Here is a 19292-nt window from a genome sequence, read left to right as displayed (position 1 = left end):
GATGGAAATGATGAGCAAACGTTGACCGAAATGGTGGCAGCTCACTAAAGATTGCTCATGTGCCTGAGAGACATGCAGATTATGGGGAAATTCTTGTCAAAAGCCAGTGCTCTTCCTCCTCAGCTTCAAGCAAGAGATCAGTTATCCTGGAGGGACTTAACGTTGTTATGAAACAAATTTTCCATAGACACAGATTTTCCTTTTGAAAATTTGGAAAAGATTTAAAACAGACTTAGTGTCATCTAGTTAAATACACAGGTGTGTCAAATGATCAGTAAAGATGAACCTTTTCATCATATGACACAAATATACAGAGATTAACATTTATCCTAAAAATCCTTCTCAGTCACACTCTGTTCAGGAAGCCAGAAACCTACACTTCCAAACAATTTTAATAATCTAATGCCAAGGATATATTGGCAGATGGATATCTGCCCATTCTAGCAATATTTCCTTCTCTATTTTTTCTGAGCTGCCTGTGGGGCCTGTTGTGTGTGGTGGGTTCCTACTGCCATTAATTTGTTCATGAAAAGAAGGAAGGTTTCAGTATTAGAGCTGAATAAGTAACTAGAGCAATTATTCTGAAAATTCACTGAAGCAAAGAAAAATAATGCTTACTTTGCTCTGCTCATAACCATTTGGTGACTTCAGTGACTTCACTGAATGCATTTCTTGGCAGGCATGTTTGCAAATTCTAATTAAGACAGGTGAAATTTTACAGAAAGCAAGTTTTATACTCAAAAATGTGACTATTTTACTATGGGACTTGATTTTCAGATAGCAGTTTGGCTAATCGTGCCACAGAAAAAGAACGGTTTGATTTGTGCACTAATCAGATTGTGGCTAGTTCCAATAGGCATTGAACGGACAACCCGCTCTGAATATCACATTGCACAGCATCAGTGAGCAACTTAACAGACAAAGAACTACTACTCAGTGAAATAACTTTGAATGATGAATACATCCAAGAAAACCATAGCTTCCCAGGGCAGTACTTAGGCAGAGAAAAGGCTACATTTGTCCAAATATTATTGAGAAGAAATTGCTTGCTTAGATCTAATGATAATAATCAGTGAATATCCATTGTGAGTTAGTTTTCACCTTCCCGTGTTACCGCAGTTTTGAAAGCATGTGTTTGGCTTTGCTTGCGTTGCCTTTGAAAGAGCAGGCACTTAGCACCCCGGTGGCTTATGAAGCAAGGAATCACGCGGCGTTTCTATTGTTTCTTGAATTTATATGCTCTCTCTGCAACAGAAATAAAATGCAGTGTGGTTTATTTCACACTGTTAAATACAAAGATTATTTAGCTAACCATGGTATACTTTCAAAATATTTTTTGAAGTTCTTAAATGCTGAAGAGTCGACAATTTTCATGATTGTTGCAACCGACCTCAGTTATGTTTATCTGTTTATTGTATGCTGTGTACAGAACACAGCTCTTGAAACAGCCTGTAATTAAGAACATGCTATGCAAACAAAACTGAAATGGAGGCAAGACTGATTGCGTTCATCTTGCTTTCTGCATCACAAATCAGGCTGAAGGCCACAATATGAGCTTTTCTGTCTCCTTCTCCCCAAAGCGTGAGTCATTTTTCAGTGCAAATGTTACTTAGAGGGTCGAAGGCTTTTTTTTCTTCTCATTTTGCTTTGTCAAAATGAGATGTTTTTGTAGATTATATTGACTGCATTGCTTGTTTTGCTGTGTGAAGCTCTGCCAATCAATTCAAGGGGAGAACTCAGTCTGAAAGGATGCCTTAAGCTTTGTTAAAGAGGAGGACGCAAGAGAGAGATTGGCATGAAACCATGGCCTTGCCATGACCTTTTTTTGATGAAAAGCTCACTGCTGTTTGTAGAAACAAGGAAAACTTGCAACTAGATGGTCAAGTATGGTCATGTTTTCTTCCTTGATGCAAAAATCTTTGTTTAACTTTCACAGGACTATGAGTGTTGAAAAAAAAAATCTCTGTGCTCTCTCCCCCTGTAACAGCCAGCTCTGCCACGGCAGAGCGAGCGAGCGCAGCATGCCCATCTCAGCGAGGACCCGGAGTCAATCTGCCACCGCTCAGCTCCTCCTGCTGTCGGTGGTGGCCGCTCTGGCCACGATCCCTGGCTTCCTCTGGACCTTCATTTGTCTGCCTTAGGGGAGCATGAAAACCCCACTGACCTTGCAGAAGGGGGGTAAATTGCATAGGTGGCAACAGCGAAACAGGGATCCGTCCCTGGCGCTGGAGATAGATAAGCACCGGTGGCATTGGCAGAGGGGCCGGCTCGGCCGCGCGGGACCCCAGTGCCCGGCCCGTGCCCGACTTCTCCGCCCCGTTCCTGGCGGCCAGGGCTGCGTGCAGCTCGTAATTAACTTTTCAGAGAGGGTCTGGCAACGCTCCAGAACAAAGGTTAATGCTTAAGCTGCGGAAAAGGAGCAGAGTTGACACGCTGTATTAAAATCTGACAGCAGGGTAGAAAACGAAGGGAACCTTTCCAAATTAAAAATGGAAGGTTAATAGCAGGGTGCTGCCGGGATCAAGGCTGGTGGTTATAGTTTTTACTAGTTTGATGAGTGAGTTAGATGACAGGTTTCAAAGGCAAAGATTTTTGGTGTTATATATGTTCTTTAACTGAAAAGCCCAACATTTAATGGAATAAGCATTGGCCAGATTGCTACCGTTTAAGCAAAGTGTCGTATTAGTCAAAGCTACCTTTCACTGTAGACGAAGGCAGAGGGCAAAAGCGGCGGCAGAAGGGGAGAAGAAAAGGCCACAAAGTGGAAAAGTGATGTCACTTGCTGGCAGCAGCAGGTCTGCCGCTGCAAAGCCATGCCTCGTCCCGCAGCTCGGCCCCTGCAAAACCTCCCAGCGAGGGGCACCGCTCCCCGGAGCAGTCAGCACCGCTTCGGTGACTCTCTGAGCAACAGAGATTGAATAGCAACCCGCATTTTTTAAAAGTTTAAATGTTTAAAGCTATTTGTAACAGCCGCTGAGGGTTACTTCCCACAAGTCAGGGCAGCTGCACGGGCTGAGCGTGCCACCTGTACATTTACTGCAGTCTTACTGCTACATGCAAATGGAAGAGGGACCAGGATGAGCTATGACGGGAGCCAATACCAGTTTGCTGTGGCAGCAGAGCATTGCCCAGGGCTCCGCACTGTGCTTTCCAGGGGTTGAAATTAATTTTGTTTCCGTGCATGCTGTAATTGACACTGGAGCTGATGCAAAGCTTATTGTTCCCTTAGGGCGTGTAGTGGTTTTGTGTCTATAATCTGTTTTTATAAACAGTTTTAGCAGGATTAAGATGCCACACTAGTAAAAAAACATTGCATCAAATTGACTTGTAAATGCCATTGTTTTCTTAGAAGGCGTTTACATCCTGGGAGGCAGCGAGGAGAGGGCAGGTGATTAGCTGTTACCACCCTAAGGATCACTCAGCAAAGGCAAATTTGCTTATAAATTAAATAATATGCAAATTGCTTCCAAAATGTACCAGGATCCCTCCTTGTCCCTCCTTTTCAGCTGTGGCTGCTCCCCTGCTGCCTTTTACCACTTTGGCTTTTCTGAATCAGACTCTGCTTTCGACCCATCACTCCAACCTCATCCTTCCCTGTCCCGCTTTTCTTTGTCATTGGCTTATTCCCCAATTTTTCTTTCTCTCGATTTTTTTTTGTTGTTGTTGTTCTGGTTCCTTCCTACCTTCGAACAAAGGTAATAATCAAACTGATATGCCTCTCTGCAACCTCTTCTACCATCCATGAATGTCCTTCATTTCAAATTCTTTGGGAACTTAAGCTGTAGCTACAGGTCTTTGGGTGTCTGATTTGTTTGTAATCCCAAATTGGCATGGGAAGAAAACCCAGGTTATGGGCTGTCTGTGTTTGCACTGTATGCTGGTTATATTAATGACACAAATCAGGACTTTCGCCTGGCTCCACCTGGGTAAAAAGTGATGCTTCCCTTCTGCTCTGGAAACTCCATTATAAGGAGGTTGGACTAGGGTCCTTCTTCCCTTTCCTGCACAACCTCTGCCTGTCTTCTCTAGAGGGCAAATGGGTGAGTGAGTAGCAATATGCACCCTACAAAAAAAGCTTCCAGCTATAGGTAGCCCATGGATAAGAAATCCCTAATCTCTATAAGGACACAAAATAGAAGTCGCAAATAATACATCTGAGAAGAACAGATGGAGCAGACAAGGGGACACTGTCACTTTCTATTATTCGTCAGAAATTTTATTTCTTTATCAGGTCAGGAAATACGACTTGGCAGGTCCCTGGGTGATGGATAATGGCTTGTAATGACTGTGCCAAGATGTCATATTTATATTGGCAGCGTGCCACTTTTCTTATTAGCATTTGGCCTGGTTAACCTGGCATCAACTCTAGAAAGTGATTGTTTATTCTGTTTTTTAGGGTGGAAGAAAGTTTTAAGACCTTATTCTGGTCAATATTTGGCTTATCTGAAGTGATATCTGTGGTGCTGAAGTATGATCATAAATTCATTGAGAATATTGGATATGTACTCTATGGAGTATATAACGTGACTATGGTGGTGGTGCTGCTTAATATGCTAATAGCCATGATCAATAACTCCTATCAGGAAATTGAGGTAAGATAAGAAACTGGATTACAGACTCAATGTACATTAATATCATTGAAAATGAAAATGTTAAAAGAACAAGGAAGTTACAACTTATTCCCTGGGCAATATTCGAGTGTTGTTGAAACACAAGTCTTTAACTGCATGAGCATCAAAGCTGTCTCTCTCCCCAAATCGGGGCTGAATTAATAATTAACAATGAATCATTACTGTAACAACTTAACTTCCCTGTTTTTAATGACTGTTTGTGAGCAAACCCCAATTTCCTTTACATGTATTTAATGAAAGAAGTTTGTCATATTTTTTAGTCTCTGGGGCGGTTATGATCAGTTATCCATGTGTATTACCTTAGCTGTGTTATTTATGATAGATCAAATAGTATTTCACCTGGCTTTTTTTCCCCATTCCCTACTGGTTAAATGCACAGGCCCATCTAGGTCTGAAACTCATGTAGGAATATCTAAAATCCTCTATTTTCCACACACTAGGCATATAACCTTGGTATAGATTTTTTGAGGAGTGCCTGAGTCAGCGAATCATAACTGCATGCACATGCACAAAAAGCAACATTTAAAGGGCATGAGCACAAGACTCGAGGAATATTAATAGGTTTCTGCAGAGAGGCATGTGTAGGGTTTACCCGACTTCATTCAATATTGTTGGTATTCACAGACTGGACTTGCTAAATGCTTTGGGCATAAACAACTTCATGCTAATATAAATAAAGCCAGAAAAAAGATTAATATTTGGGCAATGTTAATGCTGATTCACCTCTTTTTTCTCCTGATTTCTTAAATGTCAAGTTCCTGTAGCAGGGTTTGTATTAATTATTTGCTCTAATCTTCCCTCAGAACCTGACACTGCAAAAGGCCAGAGCTGAAAATATTTTCTCACTGTAATGTCTGATTCCTCCATGCACTGAAGTGCAAATATAGCTCTGTCTTGTGTGTGCTGCAATTAAGTCTAAATGTCAGCGAGACCTTACCTCTGTACTCTGCCCCAGAAGCCCTCCTGCATGCAGAAGGCACAGTCATTTCCCCAAAGGCTTCTAATCACTTAAGATCAAGCTTCTCCCTCAGTCCTCTTCTACTGAAACAAGATTTACTTTTAAAGGGGTCTCAGCCTTTTACTGCATTTTCTAGTTTATTGTTGTAGGCAGAAGTGCTCTCTAAAGTCTACAAAAGAAAAACCTCTCTAAAAGTGTCCGACTAGGTGGCCTGTATTAGTCTTTTAGTTTAAACTTCATGATGGCCAGATAGTTTGCAGGAAGAGTGCTTTATCATCCTTTCTGGTTGTCTGGAAATTTTCAAAAATTTGTTAACAAATAGTCTTAACTACCAGCAAGGAAAACAAATTTGAGTTGTTTGGCCCAGACTCTCCTTACTTGAGGACTGGGAGAAATCTCATACTAATTCCTTTAAATGCTCGGTAACAAGGAGATTTAAAAAAGACAGTCTTCCTGCTGGCTGCAGAGAAAGTCGCTTTTGACAGTGTGTTTATCTGACAACAACAGTATCAATGACAACAGAGGACGGTAATTACTTAGAAATTAAATTCCATTATGGCCACTGGGGCCATGCTTTCTTGTTAGCTGAAATTACAGGACCATCTTCTTGCACTTTCCATTGGACACCTCTCTTCAGCTACTTCTATTTTACTCCTATTTATTGCTGACTCTCAAGTATCAGTGCTCCCAGCGTACTTTTCATTTATGCAGAGAAAAAAATCCTTTTGCCAGCCAGAAACCAGGACTACTTCCATCAGTATATTCTTAGATAAGTAGCAGAAAAGCATTAAAAATGCTAACAGGTTGTGTATACTGTAATTAGGCTTAAGACTTTTGTCAGCTTCAACTGCAAGCAATGAAAAGGCCAAATGGCAGAAGTGAATGCTCCATTGGCAAAGGCACATTGCTGTAACTGTGATAGAATTAAGTTCAAACCGTCTGTTTTGTGTTATGCCAGTTTTTGACTGCGTTTCAGGCATAAGGGGTAATCAGAGCTATACACTGAGAAGAGAGTTAGATGCATGCATTATTAATTTCAGCAGATGCTGATGTGCATGAGCACGAGGTAAGGCGACCCATGCTTCTACTGATGCTGCTGGCCTCCATATAAACTCCAATGAAAACAGCTGTAGAGCAGCTATATCTCAGCTTTTCCTTGGCCTAGTAAGTGGTCTTGATATATGGGTCTGACCATCCTCCTATATAAATGCCAAGCAGATCCATAAAGTATATGCTAACCTTGTGCTTGGAAATGATCTTGGCTCCTCTTTCCAATTCCTAAGGGAACTTCACAGGCATTGAGAGATGGACCTGTCCTCTACTTGCTTATGATGTGGCATGTGGGGAATGCTGAGAGAAATAAGACGTACTGATGTAGGGACACATGATGGTGAATGCGAACAGGATCAATGAGGAAATCGGCTGATGATAAAAGAAGTCAGGGACCTAACCTGATTCCCCTAATCCTGTGGGGATTCCCTGTCAATCCAGTGATAATGGTTCCCTGGCAATTAAGTAACATTGCAGTTAACTGGAGGCAGGCTTTGTTGTTGTTGGATATATATGTATACATAACGGCTTTTTCTGCTTTCCATGGCTCTATATATGTTCTGATACTTCCATCTATCAGCATAGCGCAAGCACCAGATTATTATTTTTTCCTAGGTGTGAAAAACAACGCCTTTGATACTCAAGGAAGTGTTTGACTCGGCATAAAAGAATCACAGCAATGTGCAAAATATCTTCAGCAAATCTACTTACTGGCCACCACTACCAACCTTCCTATAGCCTGCCCCCGTGTCAGTATGAGACAGAGAAACTGGGGGATAAATACCAGACTTTGAATTGTATCACACTTCATTCATCCGTCCTTCTTGTTGCAGCACGGCTCTGCTCCAGGCTTCGTGCCTCCCCACCCTTCTTTCTCCAATACATTTCTTTCTTTGCGGCACTCTGCTCTGTCTTTGCAGCCCTTGCTGGAGACAAATGTGAGCTCATTCATCTCAGAGTTCACACTGACCTTTCAAACTCATGACATTTGCCTGGTTTAGAAGACAAAAACAGTTTGTCCATTCCCAGCTGGTTCTTAATAAGCAGCTTGTAGAAAAATTCTGCCTAAGTGGAAATGACATGACATTCAGTCTAGTATGTGGAGGATTTGTACTCTGTACATCCATTGCTTTGGTCAAACTTTCCTTATTCTGAAATCACCACAGAGAAGTCTAGAAAGACGTCGTGTGTGCAGGGGTCTTGGTCTGGCAAACAGAAGTCTGATTCTTATTAAATCCTATCTGTACGTTTGTCCCTGTGCTAATGAAGCCTGGTAGCCAAATCCCTTCCTATGTACTAACTATGCATTTGGGTTTTTTTCCCCCCTCTTCCCTTCCTAAGGAGGATGCAGATGTGGAGTGGAAGTTTGCACGGGCCAAGCTCTGGCTATCCTACTTTGACGAAGGAAGGACTTTGCCTGCTCCTTTTAACCTAGTGCCAAGCCCTAAATCATTTTATTATCTCATACTGAGAATAAAACTGTGCCTCATAAAACTCTGCAAATCTAAGGCCAAAAACTGTGAAAATGATCTTGAGATGGGGATGCTGAATTCCAAACAACGGGTATGTTGCAACTTCACTTTTTACCTTCTTTCTAGAAAGGCTTCAAGGACTTTTTGGGAGGGGGTTACATAGCTTGCAGGTAGACAAGAGACCAGCATAGCCTCTTACTCAGCCTTGTCATTACGTGTTACTTGTACCAGAGCAGCACCTAGAGGGTCCTCCCAGACTCATGGCCTCATTGCACTAGATGCTGCCCAGACACCAGGAAAAGAGCAATTTTAAAAAACTTAGGCACTTTTATAATGGAATTTCCCAAGGCCGAATAGGGAATGTCAAAGACCAAGGTCCAAAGCAGATGCACAGATAAGATCCCAGCTTGTCTGACTCCTAATCTACCCACTGGGCCCTGCTGCTTCGTCAAAGCATCCTTTTTCCTTTAAATGATTTCCAAACTAACTTTGCAGTCATTACATAAATATCAACGTTTCCTGCCATTCCAGGTTTACGTACAAGTTTCCAAGCAGGGATTAATGACACCTCCTAAATACCTGACGCTATAATTAACAATCTCTCTACTTGCATCTGCCTAATGACAAGCGTGGCCACCACCACGCAGGTCCTGCCGCATTCACCACCTGTTTGGTCCTTTGAGATGTGCTTGGGAAACCGGAGCACCTGCTGCCTGCACAGCGGCACGCTTTCCGCAGCACAAGTATGCAGGAGAGACACACACAGGAACCTGCTTAAAAGTCAGACACTTTCCAACAGAATTAGCTTCACTCCCCCCTCAAGGAAATGCCAAAGAATCACAGAGAAGGATGTTGCCAAAGGAAATTATCTGCAATACTGTGCAGAAAGTCATTGGGACCAAAGCTTTCTCAGCAAGTGAATTTGTAACACTCACAAACACACTCAGAGGGCAAATCCACCTGCAGCATTTCTGCTTCACATTAGTGCAGAAAATGCCCCAAACATTCACACCAACTAGGAGAATTCAGCTGCAGCTGCTTGGCTGTAGTCATCTAATTCAGTGGATTGAAAGACGTGAGGAGACAGCTTTGCTTAAAAGTGTCCTGGCCTTTATTTAATTTTCCCAGCTCAAGCTGGGTTTGAAACAAGAAAACCACACTGGGAACCGATTCCTGGAATAAAGAAAAAGCCCGCAGAAATGTGTTCAGCCTGTTTTCTCTTACTGTCGCTGCACAGGAGATGATAGGCTGAAGTGCTGTTCCTCAGCACTCTCACCAGCCGTTTCTCGGGGCTGCTAATGTTCCTGCAGCCTCCTCCAAGACCATCAGTCCATGCTTTACGAATTTCAGCTATGTGTCTGCCACTTGTCACGGTAAAAGGGAAAGCCCTGCACAGCACTGAGGAAGGGACCACAAGTTCCCCTGCCCTGGTGGGACCATGGCAGAGATTGCAGGTGTTGATGCCGGGCAGGGAAACAATTGGGTCCCTCCCACCATGCCAGGCTATGTCCTAGTCAGGACCAAGCCCACCAGACATGCTTGAGCACGTGGATCTATTCCTTGTTTTCAACTAATTTAGTTACCTGACTTGTTTTTATATGAGCACTGCCAAGACAGACAAACATTTGGGGACATTTTATGCTACTACTTCATTTAATGCTAATATTGATTACTGAACAACCCACTAAAACAGCAGAGTCTTGAAATTAAAAGGAATGCCTGACCTCTAACTATTGCAAATAATAATTTTTAAAGATAATATTTTCATAATATATTTGAATCAAACCACACAAAGCTCACTTGGTTTGGAATTTAATTTCTGCTTCAAAGCATAAAACAAAGTAATGAAATTGTTCACTAAGTCCCTGTTTCCCCAAGCCGTATGAGTGAAGCTGTCTGGCTTGCTTTTTTTCATGAAACTCGTGCAAAATTCATAGCTCCCATGGCTTTGACCTAAGCAATGAAGAAACACGGTCATTTCTTGCTTGCCTCTTGCTTTTGTTTGCAGACCATGTTCAAACCAGTCTCTGTAACGCCATGGCACGCCTAATGAGTGACAAAGCAAAAAAATTACACGGTTACTTTAGACTATTTGTCCAATCATTATTACCATCTTGATGCAATAATTTCACCTGTTTCTCAGGATCTCTAGTCCTATTAGGAAGGAAAACCCTTAATGAAGGCCTACTCTGTGCATATTCTTGCATACAGGTGCAGGGGTCTACAATATGACTTATCATCTCTTAATAAGTGATTTTTCTTTTCTTTGGCATTTGGACCAAAAAGTTCATAGATGAATAACAGAGTCAAAGAAATTGCTTACGAATATTGGGTATAGTCATTCTGCAGACACTTTGGAAGCTTCCAGAGTATAAAATTAGTCACGTAGTGTGATGCCATAAAATATACTGCTCTGGCTTTAAAAAAATTGCATATTTCTTTTGAACAAAAAAGGAAATAGCAAGCTGCACTGCTGTTTTAATAAGAGCTGCTGAAGAAAATTCTGTTTCAGGATTTGTTTTCATGACTAGTGCTCTTTAAACCTGAGCATTGTTTTTCTTTCTTTTTTTATACTATGTTCAATCTTAAATCTTCTGTCATAATCACCAGTCTATTAAGATTAACATCTTTTGTTCCTCTTAGCACCTTCTTATCTAAAAATTGTATGAGGTTACCATTTTTGGCTATATAATTTAGAATCCTTTTCCTTTTAGTAATTTGTGCCTTTCGACCCTTTTCTGCCCCTCAAAAGTTAATTTTTTTAGCCTGAAGGTGCTGGCTTTATTCTACCCATACATTGAACAATTTCCTGCTGTTTTTATAAGGCTCTTCTAGTTTTGGGCTGTCTGGGGGTGAGACGCTATCATTGATTTAATATTTCATGATGTTTTATAATTTCAGAAAGTTCGTTTTCAGTCTAGCACTCGAAATACAGAAAATTTTTCTGGGAAGAACGCTTATAACAAGCCCACAAGATATCAGGTAATAACAGCATGAAAGCAAGAGCAAGGGAAGAGATTTGTCAGTGAGCAGCTCAGATCTGCAAGGATCGTATTTGCTTTCTTACAGTGGGTGCCATCCTGTGGCGTGTCAAGCCGTGACTTAGCACTGTCACGGGACGGGGCTGGGATGCTTCATGTTCCTCGCACTTATAGACAAACGCAGCATCCCACCTATGGAAGCACATGGTGTTAACGTTTGTCGTGCTAATTAATTCCAGTCAAGTGTATTTAATTTAATACAAGAAATATCATTCAAGCTTTAATTCCCTAGTCTTGCATTGACAGCATTTCATTTTGTCATGACACAGCGTCATCTCTCTAGCTTTTACATTAACATTTGCATGTGCTTTCTCTGGCAGTGACTTGTCCTACCGAGCTAAACCTGCAATGTGGTATGGTTCAAAAATACCCGTGACTGCAGCGGTGGCATGGGTTACCCTAGCCATCGCATGAACTAACACAACTGTCTGTCTCAGCTTGAGTGTTCATGCTAGCAGAAGTATTATTTCTTGTGCAAACAGTGGATTTTGTGTGTGGTAGCTCAAGAAAATAAACAAAATGTCCCCCATAGGATTTTTTTTTTCTTTTTATATAAAGTGAAAAGGAATGATGATAAGTGAAATGTCTGAAGACACCAACATTAGAGTTGAGGAAAATAATAGTTTAGTGGTATATAATGTGCAATGGCAATTCTAGGATTGGTTCGTCTTCTCTGTTGGTACAGCATCCAGCACAGTGGGCTCCTAGGCTGTACAGTAACACCAGTAATAAATTTACACTGGTTTTAAAAGGTGTGTAGGCTCTTGTGCCAGGATAAAAGGTGCATCTGAAAATCTCAGTCAGAAATGACATTCATTCACTTTAGCCATCTGGAGTTAGTTGACTTGACATCTTCAAAGGCAGAGGGGAGAGAAATGATTACGCTCCACTAGAAAGGCACTTAAGCATTTTTGTCATTTTGCCGTAAATTCAAATCCATAGGTAACAGAAAGATGTGTCAGCTTCTGCGGGACTCATTCTCTTCCTGTAGCTATTATTTCTAAATGAGAGTGCCTAATATTTGTGGTAAATTAGACCCTTATCTCCAAGGGAAGAAGGTAGAAAAAGGCAAAGGCAGCTGTGAAAAATAGATGTATTTTCAAAGAAAGTGATAACTACATGTTCTTTTGCTTTAATAATGGTCCTACTAGACTTGTCTTCAAATTATGTTAGAAAGTTTCAGTTGCTGCAGTAAGAAATTGTGAAAAGAATACAAGAAAAGTGTAATGGTCTTGATTATCTAAATATAAAGAAGAACAGTTTGATAATCTGGCCGGCCTGCAACTGCGAAAACCTTTGAAGTAGTGGCTTCTCTCTGAACTGTTTTCTTTAGTGAGACTTATAAAATGATGCATCTGCAGTCTGTGTACCTCGAGTGTATGTACATAAGTACCGTCCTCTTGAGGGATAACAAAAATTTACAGAACTTAAATGTGCAGTAATTTAAAAAGCAGGAAGAACAAGTCAATATGCAGCTGCCGTGATCTGGGGGATAAACTAGTCTAGGCAAAATCATGATGCCTTTACCAGACACTCTTGAGCTGAGACTCCAAGATGGAGCATTGCTAAAATGTTGTGTTGGGCTTACAAGTTTTTCCCACTTGCAGAGCTGGCAGTCTGTCATCCGATCAACAACATCTTGGTCTACAAAATTCAGGAAAGGATTTGTCAGGAAAAAAAATAGAAGGAATAGTTTGTACTTTGAAAGGCTCAGAAGTATCTTTCTGTCCTGTTTGGAGAGGGAAAATAACAAAGAAGTGAAAAATGAGCAAATTCCTTTGCTCACTTCACTCCTGAGTTCTTCTACTACCTAATTTATAATGTGTGGGTCTGAGATCGCCAGGTGACATCTGATTCCCCCAGGCAGTGGTAGTGCTCTCTGGCCACTGCTGACTGTGTCCGATCTTGATCAGGGCCATGAAGGTAAAAAGCATTTCCTCCCATTAGTACTGCCCTGGGACATACCATACACATGCCAAGCAACATCTGCAGTGTCCACAAGCAGAGCAACATCTCTCCTTATTTCAAAAGAAACCTGTGAATTAAATAGCAGTATTAAGGTCTGTAACAACGTGATCTTCAAAAGCACGTATAAATGAAGGCAGGATAAGTCATCATAAATAGTGAAGTGGAAATGCATCACGACCCCCACATTAAAGACAAGGAAATGAGGTCCAGCAGGACTTATTGTACCCAAAAAGCCAGTGGTTGAACCAGAAACTGAGCCTAGATCGCCCCCGTCCAATTCCAGTGCCTCAGCCACAAATCTGTCCTTCTCTTCTCATTTCCCACCACACTAGAATCTATAAAAGGTGTTCAGACAGCTGATGGCAAATACAAAGCACTGAACTCAGTGCAGAGAACTATAATTTACAAATGACTGGCCTGTTCCTAGAACCCTTTCTCTGAAGACTGTTTTGCCACTGATTGATAGTAATTAAGGTGTTTGTGTGAGGAAAGCCTCAGCTGCTGTGTTTTACATAGAATAAAAGATTTCTAAGATCTGAAGAATTTCAATTAACTTTCAGCAAATGGGGGAACAGTATTTTTTTAGAATTCAGGTCTGTTTGAATTGTTTCAAGTTCATTCATTATCTGAGGCTGTCTGGAAGGTTTATTCAGAATTTTTCTACTGTAACAATGATTATATTGCTAAGAAGCTATTTCACTTACTGTAGCTATAGGGAATAGTGCTGAGGAGAAGAGGAGAAGCAAAGCTTAAAAGGCACAGTGTAACACTGAGGCAGAAATGAATCATTTTCTTAGAGCTATTGGCAGAAATATCTACTAAATGACTAAGTAGACTCTTGTTAAACGTGGTCACATTTTAGGTATTTGGACAAATCTGACTACAACATATATTTGATGAACTAGGCACCCTTAAGCTTTTGACCTTCATAACATGTAGTGGTGAATACAGGACAGCATTTGAGTAGTGACCATCAAACATATAAGCTGTATGGGAATTGGAGTATCTTGATGTTACGTTATCATATTTTTCCAGGTAATACCAGCATTCATTGTACGTTGATTCCTTGTTTTATTCTAAATTTCCTGTGTCTGTCGTCTGTTCTGAAAAAATATATATATTTTTTTGGATCCAGGATTTCCCTACTTTCCCCCAAACATTACTTCATTTATGTTTTCTCAGGTGGCAACCCTACCTCCCTCTGGATTCTACTACCTTGGCCATCTTCAACACACCGTACGTGCACTGTGCCTCATCTCTATTTCCTTAACTGACTCACCTGGTTAGCCAGATACCTCTTTGATTCAAGGACAGAGTCTTAAACAACCCATATTGCATGGCTACATGACCTACATGCAAATGACTGGATCCTTTTTTTGCATTCACGTGCCTTTTACACTGCTATAATTCATACCTAGCTACTAAGAAAAGGAAAAAGGGCGGGTGTATTAATTCCTTAATTCATGTTTCAAACTCTTTGCCGTATTTTTCAGTGATGTTCAAAGCAGAAGTGTGATTATTCAGTGAATAGGTGAGCCTGCACTGGAGAGAGGCTTTTCCTTTAGCAATGGCCTTCTGGCCGAGGGCAGGACATTTGTGCATCTGTTGCTGGATATTCACTTAGCTCTCTGTTTGCAGAGGATGTGGAAAGCCTTGAGGGCACAGAAACATTGGTTGAACTTATTACTCATTTCTCTCAGAGAGAACAGAAGGGAATGTGCCATTTAATACTGCCTCTTTCTGGAAGTGCTGGAGTCAAATAGGAAACAGGGTAAAAGGCTTGCTCCTAATTTGCTCTGTTTCAAGAAACTGCCCCCAAGCAAGATAGCACGTACTTCCATATCAGCCTGAGACCTTCCAAGACTGACTTACAGTGATCAAGCACTTGGGTGCCCAAAGAAGTAATGTCTGAAAAGCAGATTTAGGTGTATTAGTTTGGACACCTAAATCATCTCTGGGAGCAATCCCTTTTGCCTTTATCACAGTTGAGATTTTTTTCCCATTTATGATATTCTTTTCAGTAGCAAAGAACTGCAAATGTTGCAGGCCTTCAGCTGTAACCCACTGTGTAGCCCAAGACTCAGTTACTTTTCTCCTGTGTCTAGATAAATGTAGCTTATTCATTTTTGGAACAATATCACATTGCAAGCTTGCATCCATAATTGTCTCCTACCATTTTCATGTATGCTGTTTTTTACTAATGATCTTCTCCCATTTTGTAAGTCTACCTGGTATCATTTTTTCCCTGTGTATGTCCCTTAAACTCTGCCATTCCCTAAGACACTTCTCACTCACTTAAGCCAAGTTCCTCATTTTTGTTCAAACGCTCTCGTTTCTCTGTCCTTCACTACATTTCATTTTTCTCCTAAAATACCAATTCCCAAGCAAACAGAATCTTTCTGTTAGCCTTGTGTCAGATGTTCAGTTCATCATCATGCTTGAGTTTGCTAAGATGATTAATGAACCTCTTATTTCTTTCAGTAGACTGTTTGTTATTGATACATTAAACAGCAACATGCTAAATGAAGACTCTGGATCCCATTTCTTAGTTTGCTATTGGATCATTTGTGTTTTCTTTTTGTCTATGGGGCATATCTGCATTCATGTGCATCTCACAAAATACCTCAAAGTTTCTTATATGTGGGATCATTATGGAATGGCTGTCAATCAACTATTGCAATGTAAAGTGCATACTATAAAGTATAAAATCAATGGGAAGTCAATGACAAAATTCCATTTCCTCCTCTGAAGCCAGGTTTCATTCATAGGGATATCAGTTGCTTGAATTGTTCATAGTAAGTCTAGAATTAAGGCAGTGTGGATAAGCCCATGTTTAGATAACTCTTTCTATTCACTTTTCAGAAAATAATGAAACGCCTCATTAAGCGGTATGTACTGAAGGCTCAGGTTGACCGAGAAAATGATGAAGTCAATGAAGGCAAGTGGATTTTTACAATTGTCACATAGTAGAGCATGTAATGTTATTGCATAGTTCCAGAATAACACATCCAGTAAGATGGTTGAGCTTGGGTAACATCCTCTGGAGAGAGCACGTTCAGGCTCACAAGAAGTGAGCAGTGGTCACTCTGCGCCAACTTTACGCTCTTGAAATTCTGGGACTCTCACCTCCCTTTGCAGAACACGTGTACTGTAGGATCTGTCTTTATGAAGTCCTGTTCTGCCCCACAGCTCTACCTATCCTTACTTTACAACACCTAAAGTATTGCCAATATCTAGCCTTGTCTCGGTGTCTGAGTAAAGCAATTTCTAACTTATTGCACATGCCTGTCTTGAGGACTTCTTTTGAACTGGGTAAGGATATGCATGACCATGCTGCCATGTAGGAATTGTAAGCAGATAGAAAAGACCCTTCTTCTAACACCTCCTTGCTGCTACCCTCCTGGAAATGCCCTGTGTATGTTGAGATCTATGTGTGAAGAGGAAAGAGACTTGAGAAAAAAGAACTTTCCATACATCATTACTGTTGGTACCTTTACCATAAGCAGAGTTTTTTTCCTATAAGCTGAATATTAACTCCATAAATGCACTGCTACCATATGCAGCTTCACACACGTTCATGACCAAGCACACCTGAAGGGATGACTTATTTGATTCAGTATTACTAACATGAACATTTTTTTCTTTCTAGGAGAACTTAAAGAGATTAAGCAAGATATTTCTAGTCTTCGCTATGAACTCCTAGAGGAAAAGTCGCAAGCTACTGGCGAGCTGGCAAGACTAATACAGCAGCTGAGTGACAAATTTGGGAAGAACTTAAATAAGGACATTTGATGGTGAACAAAGAGAAAGACAACTGGTTTTATAAACATTGTTCAGTCTCAACCAGCATCTTAGGAGGGCAAAACAGTGCAAAAGATGGGTACTGCACACTCAACTTTTGCTAACTAGCAAGTATTGGTAGGAGCACTTTGCATTACTCCTGTGCTTGGTGAATTACCAGTTAAATCCTTTATGATAGGAAAGTGACTTACTGGTAAAAATACATGTCCTTTGACATCAGAAATAGATGTACCGCTTCCGAAAGGTAATCACGCCTACCCTAGATAGGGAAGGCACCTTTAATTAAAGGCAAAAAAGCCAAATCTTCACCCATCTAGCTCTGCTGAAGGCAACACAACTGTGCTGATTTATATCAACTCAGACCGAACTGATTAGAATTGGGTGAAGTCTGAAGAAGAAATGTGCCATGCATATTCCTTGAAAATTTTTGAAAATTCCTATTCTTAGGTGTGTGCTCCCCTTTTATGTTTACATGGGCATCTGTGAAGCTGACTTCGAACAGCACTGTGGTTAATGAAAAGCAAATGAGAAATCATCTGCTGAAATGAGCAAGACGGTGTGTCAGGTAGAGGTCATATATTCGATTAGACTGGATGATACAGCTGGAAAAAATGAGCCAAGCTTGCTGGGTAAAGAGTCCTTTCATCCCCCTGCTTGAATTTGCTAAAGGGATTCCCAGCCAAAATCTCCTGTCTGCCTTTTCCAGCTGTATTAGCTGGTCCACTAATAGATATGATCTCTTCATACAGACTTTGCCTCTCTTTTGTCCTTAGATGATCCCAGCTTCAACAGCGGTATACTGAAATACAGTGATACGAAATTCACTTCCCAGGAATACCCCCACCAGAATCATTATACATTGCTCTAACTTGTTCAGTTCAAGGAAGAAAAGTAATCCAAGGACAGCCACGCAACTGAGCTCAGCTTTTGGATTCCAGAGATCAAATAGCAAGCCATAGCGTGATACACATCACGAAGAACATCATAGTCCAATAGTTTCAAACCTTTAAATCAATAAGGAAAGTCTTCAATTCCACTGAGGACATTCTGACGAAAAAAGGAAAAAAGGAAAAATCATCAAAGAAATGATTGTCTGCTGTGTTCAGCTCTTACAGAGGAACAGACAGGAATTAAAACTGTTTTAAAGGCTGCAGTAACACAAGTACTCAGACTGCGCTTTTACAAAAGGAGAGTGATCAGTCTGTGCAACGCAACTGCAAACTTGGATTGCTTGGAATTTTTTTAAATTTAGCTACATGATTTCGACTATTTAAAGCACACCTTACTACTTGGGAACCACTAAACCGTACTGTTTGTTTACAAGATACACCTATAAGATGACCATTGCATTTAGATATCAGCTAAGAAAAAGAAGCAGAACCAGAACGTGACCTGTGATCAGTTCTTAAGTGCCAGATGAGAACACAGATAGCCTAATAGAATAATAGTTATATTTGTAAAAAAACCAGAAAACTAAATAAAAAAAGTGTACTGTATGTAGATCTGTTTAGAGAAAAAGCAAAATACTGTATTTTTACCTTTAATAAGATTATCTTGTATACTGTAATATTTTTACCTAAAAATGGGAAAAAATAAAATTACCTCATAATATTTTGTTGTACACTGAGTGAAATATTTGCCTGATCTTTTGAATATTCAGTACATGGACAGTTTGCCAGCTTTCTGTGATGTGCAAGCAATGAAATCATTGTATGAAGTAATTTTGCTATAGGAATTCTAGCCTGAAAGAGACAAAAAGCAAAAATTAAAGTAAAAAAAAAATTAAAGGCAGTACAAGTAAAAAGTTGTAGGTTCTATAACCAACCATAGTCTACAAAAATGACTTCTTATTTGCAGTGCTTAATTTGAAATTATTGTGTCCTTATTAGCACTTTTGTAAAATTATCTTCTACCTAACTGAGACCAGAAATTCAGCTAAGCTAGCTTCAGACATGCATACTTCTGGTACTGCGTTTGCAGCCGAAAGTTAAATGAGTAACATTTTTGCAGTAAATTTAGAGGCTTTAGCTGAGGACAGAGGTGAAACTGCATTTCTTTCTGAATTACCCCGTCCAGAGAAGTGGTACTTTACAGTGTTCCAGCGGAGTAGCCTTTCCCATAGCTATTGTTTCCAAGAGTGGGAAATCTGTTGCCTTTGCATTACAGTGCTTGCAATGTAATATCGTGATAAAACGCTTAGGTGCCAATGTTCATCAGAGGGTAACAAATGCCTGCGTATGACAGACACTGCATGCAACAGTATTTGCAAGAATGATAACCCACCGGTCATCACTTTGGGCTAGCTTCTTCTACTTAAACCAGAAAATGTTGCTGATTGCAAATATTCGACTTTCACCATGAGAAGAGTAGG

At 40.6% G+C, this 19292-nt stretch overlaps 1 protein-coding gene across 1 annotated transcript in view; it reads left to right on the top strand.

Annotated features, from left to right (window-relative positions):
- Positions 1-16912, top strand: part of TRPC7 (transient receptor potential cation channel subfamily C member 7) — a 76409-nt gene extending 59497 nt beyond the window's left edge. The window contains exons 7-12 of the mRNA XM_026063348.1: positions 4397-4592; positions 7981-8202; positions 11013-11093; positions 14303-14356; positions 15983-16058; positions 16770-16912. Of these exons, the coding sequence (XP_025919133.1) occupies positions 4397-4592; positions 7981-8202; positions 11013-11093; positions 14303-14356; positions 15983-16058; positions 16770-16912 (772 nt within the window). The remainder of the gene's footprint in view (positions 1-4396; positions 4593-7980; positions 8203-11012; positions 11094-14302; positions 14357-15982; positions 16059-16769) is intronic.
- The last annotated feature ends 2380 nt before the right edge of the window (positions 16913-19292 follow it).

Source organism: Apteryx rowi, unplaced genomic scaffold (genome assembly GCF_003343035.1).
Source record: "Apteryx rowi isolate R43461 unplaced genomic scaffold, aptRow1 scaffold_2, whole genome shotgun sequence".
NCBI classification, from domain to species: Eukaryota; Metazoa; Chordata; class Aves; order Apterygiformes; family Apterygidae; genus Apteryx; species Apteryx rowi.
This window is presented reverse-complemented; position numbering and strand designations above follow the sequence as displayed.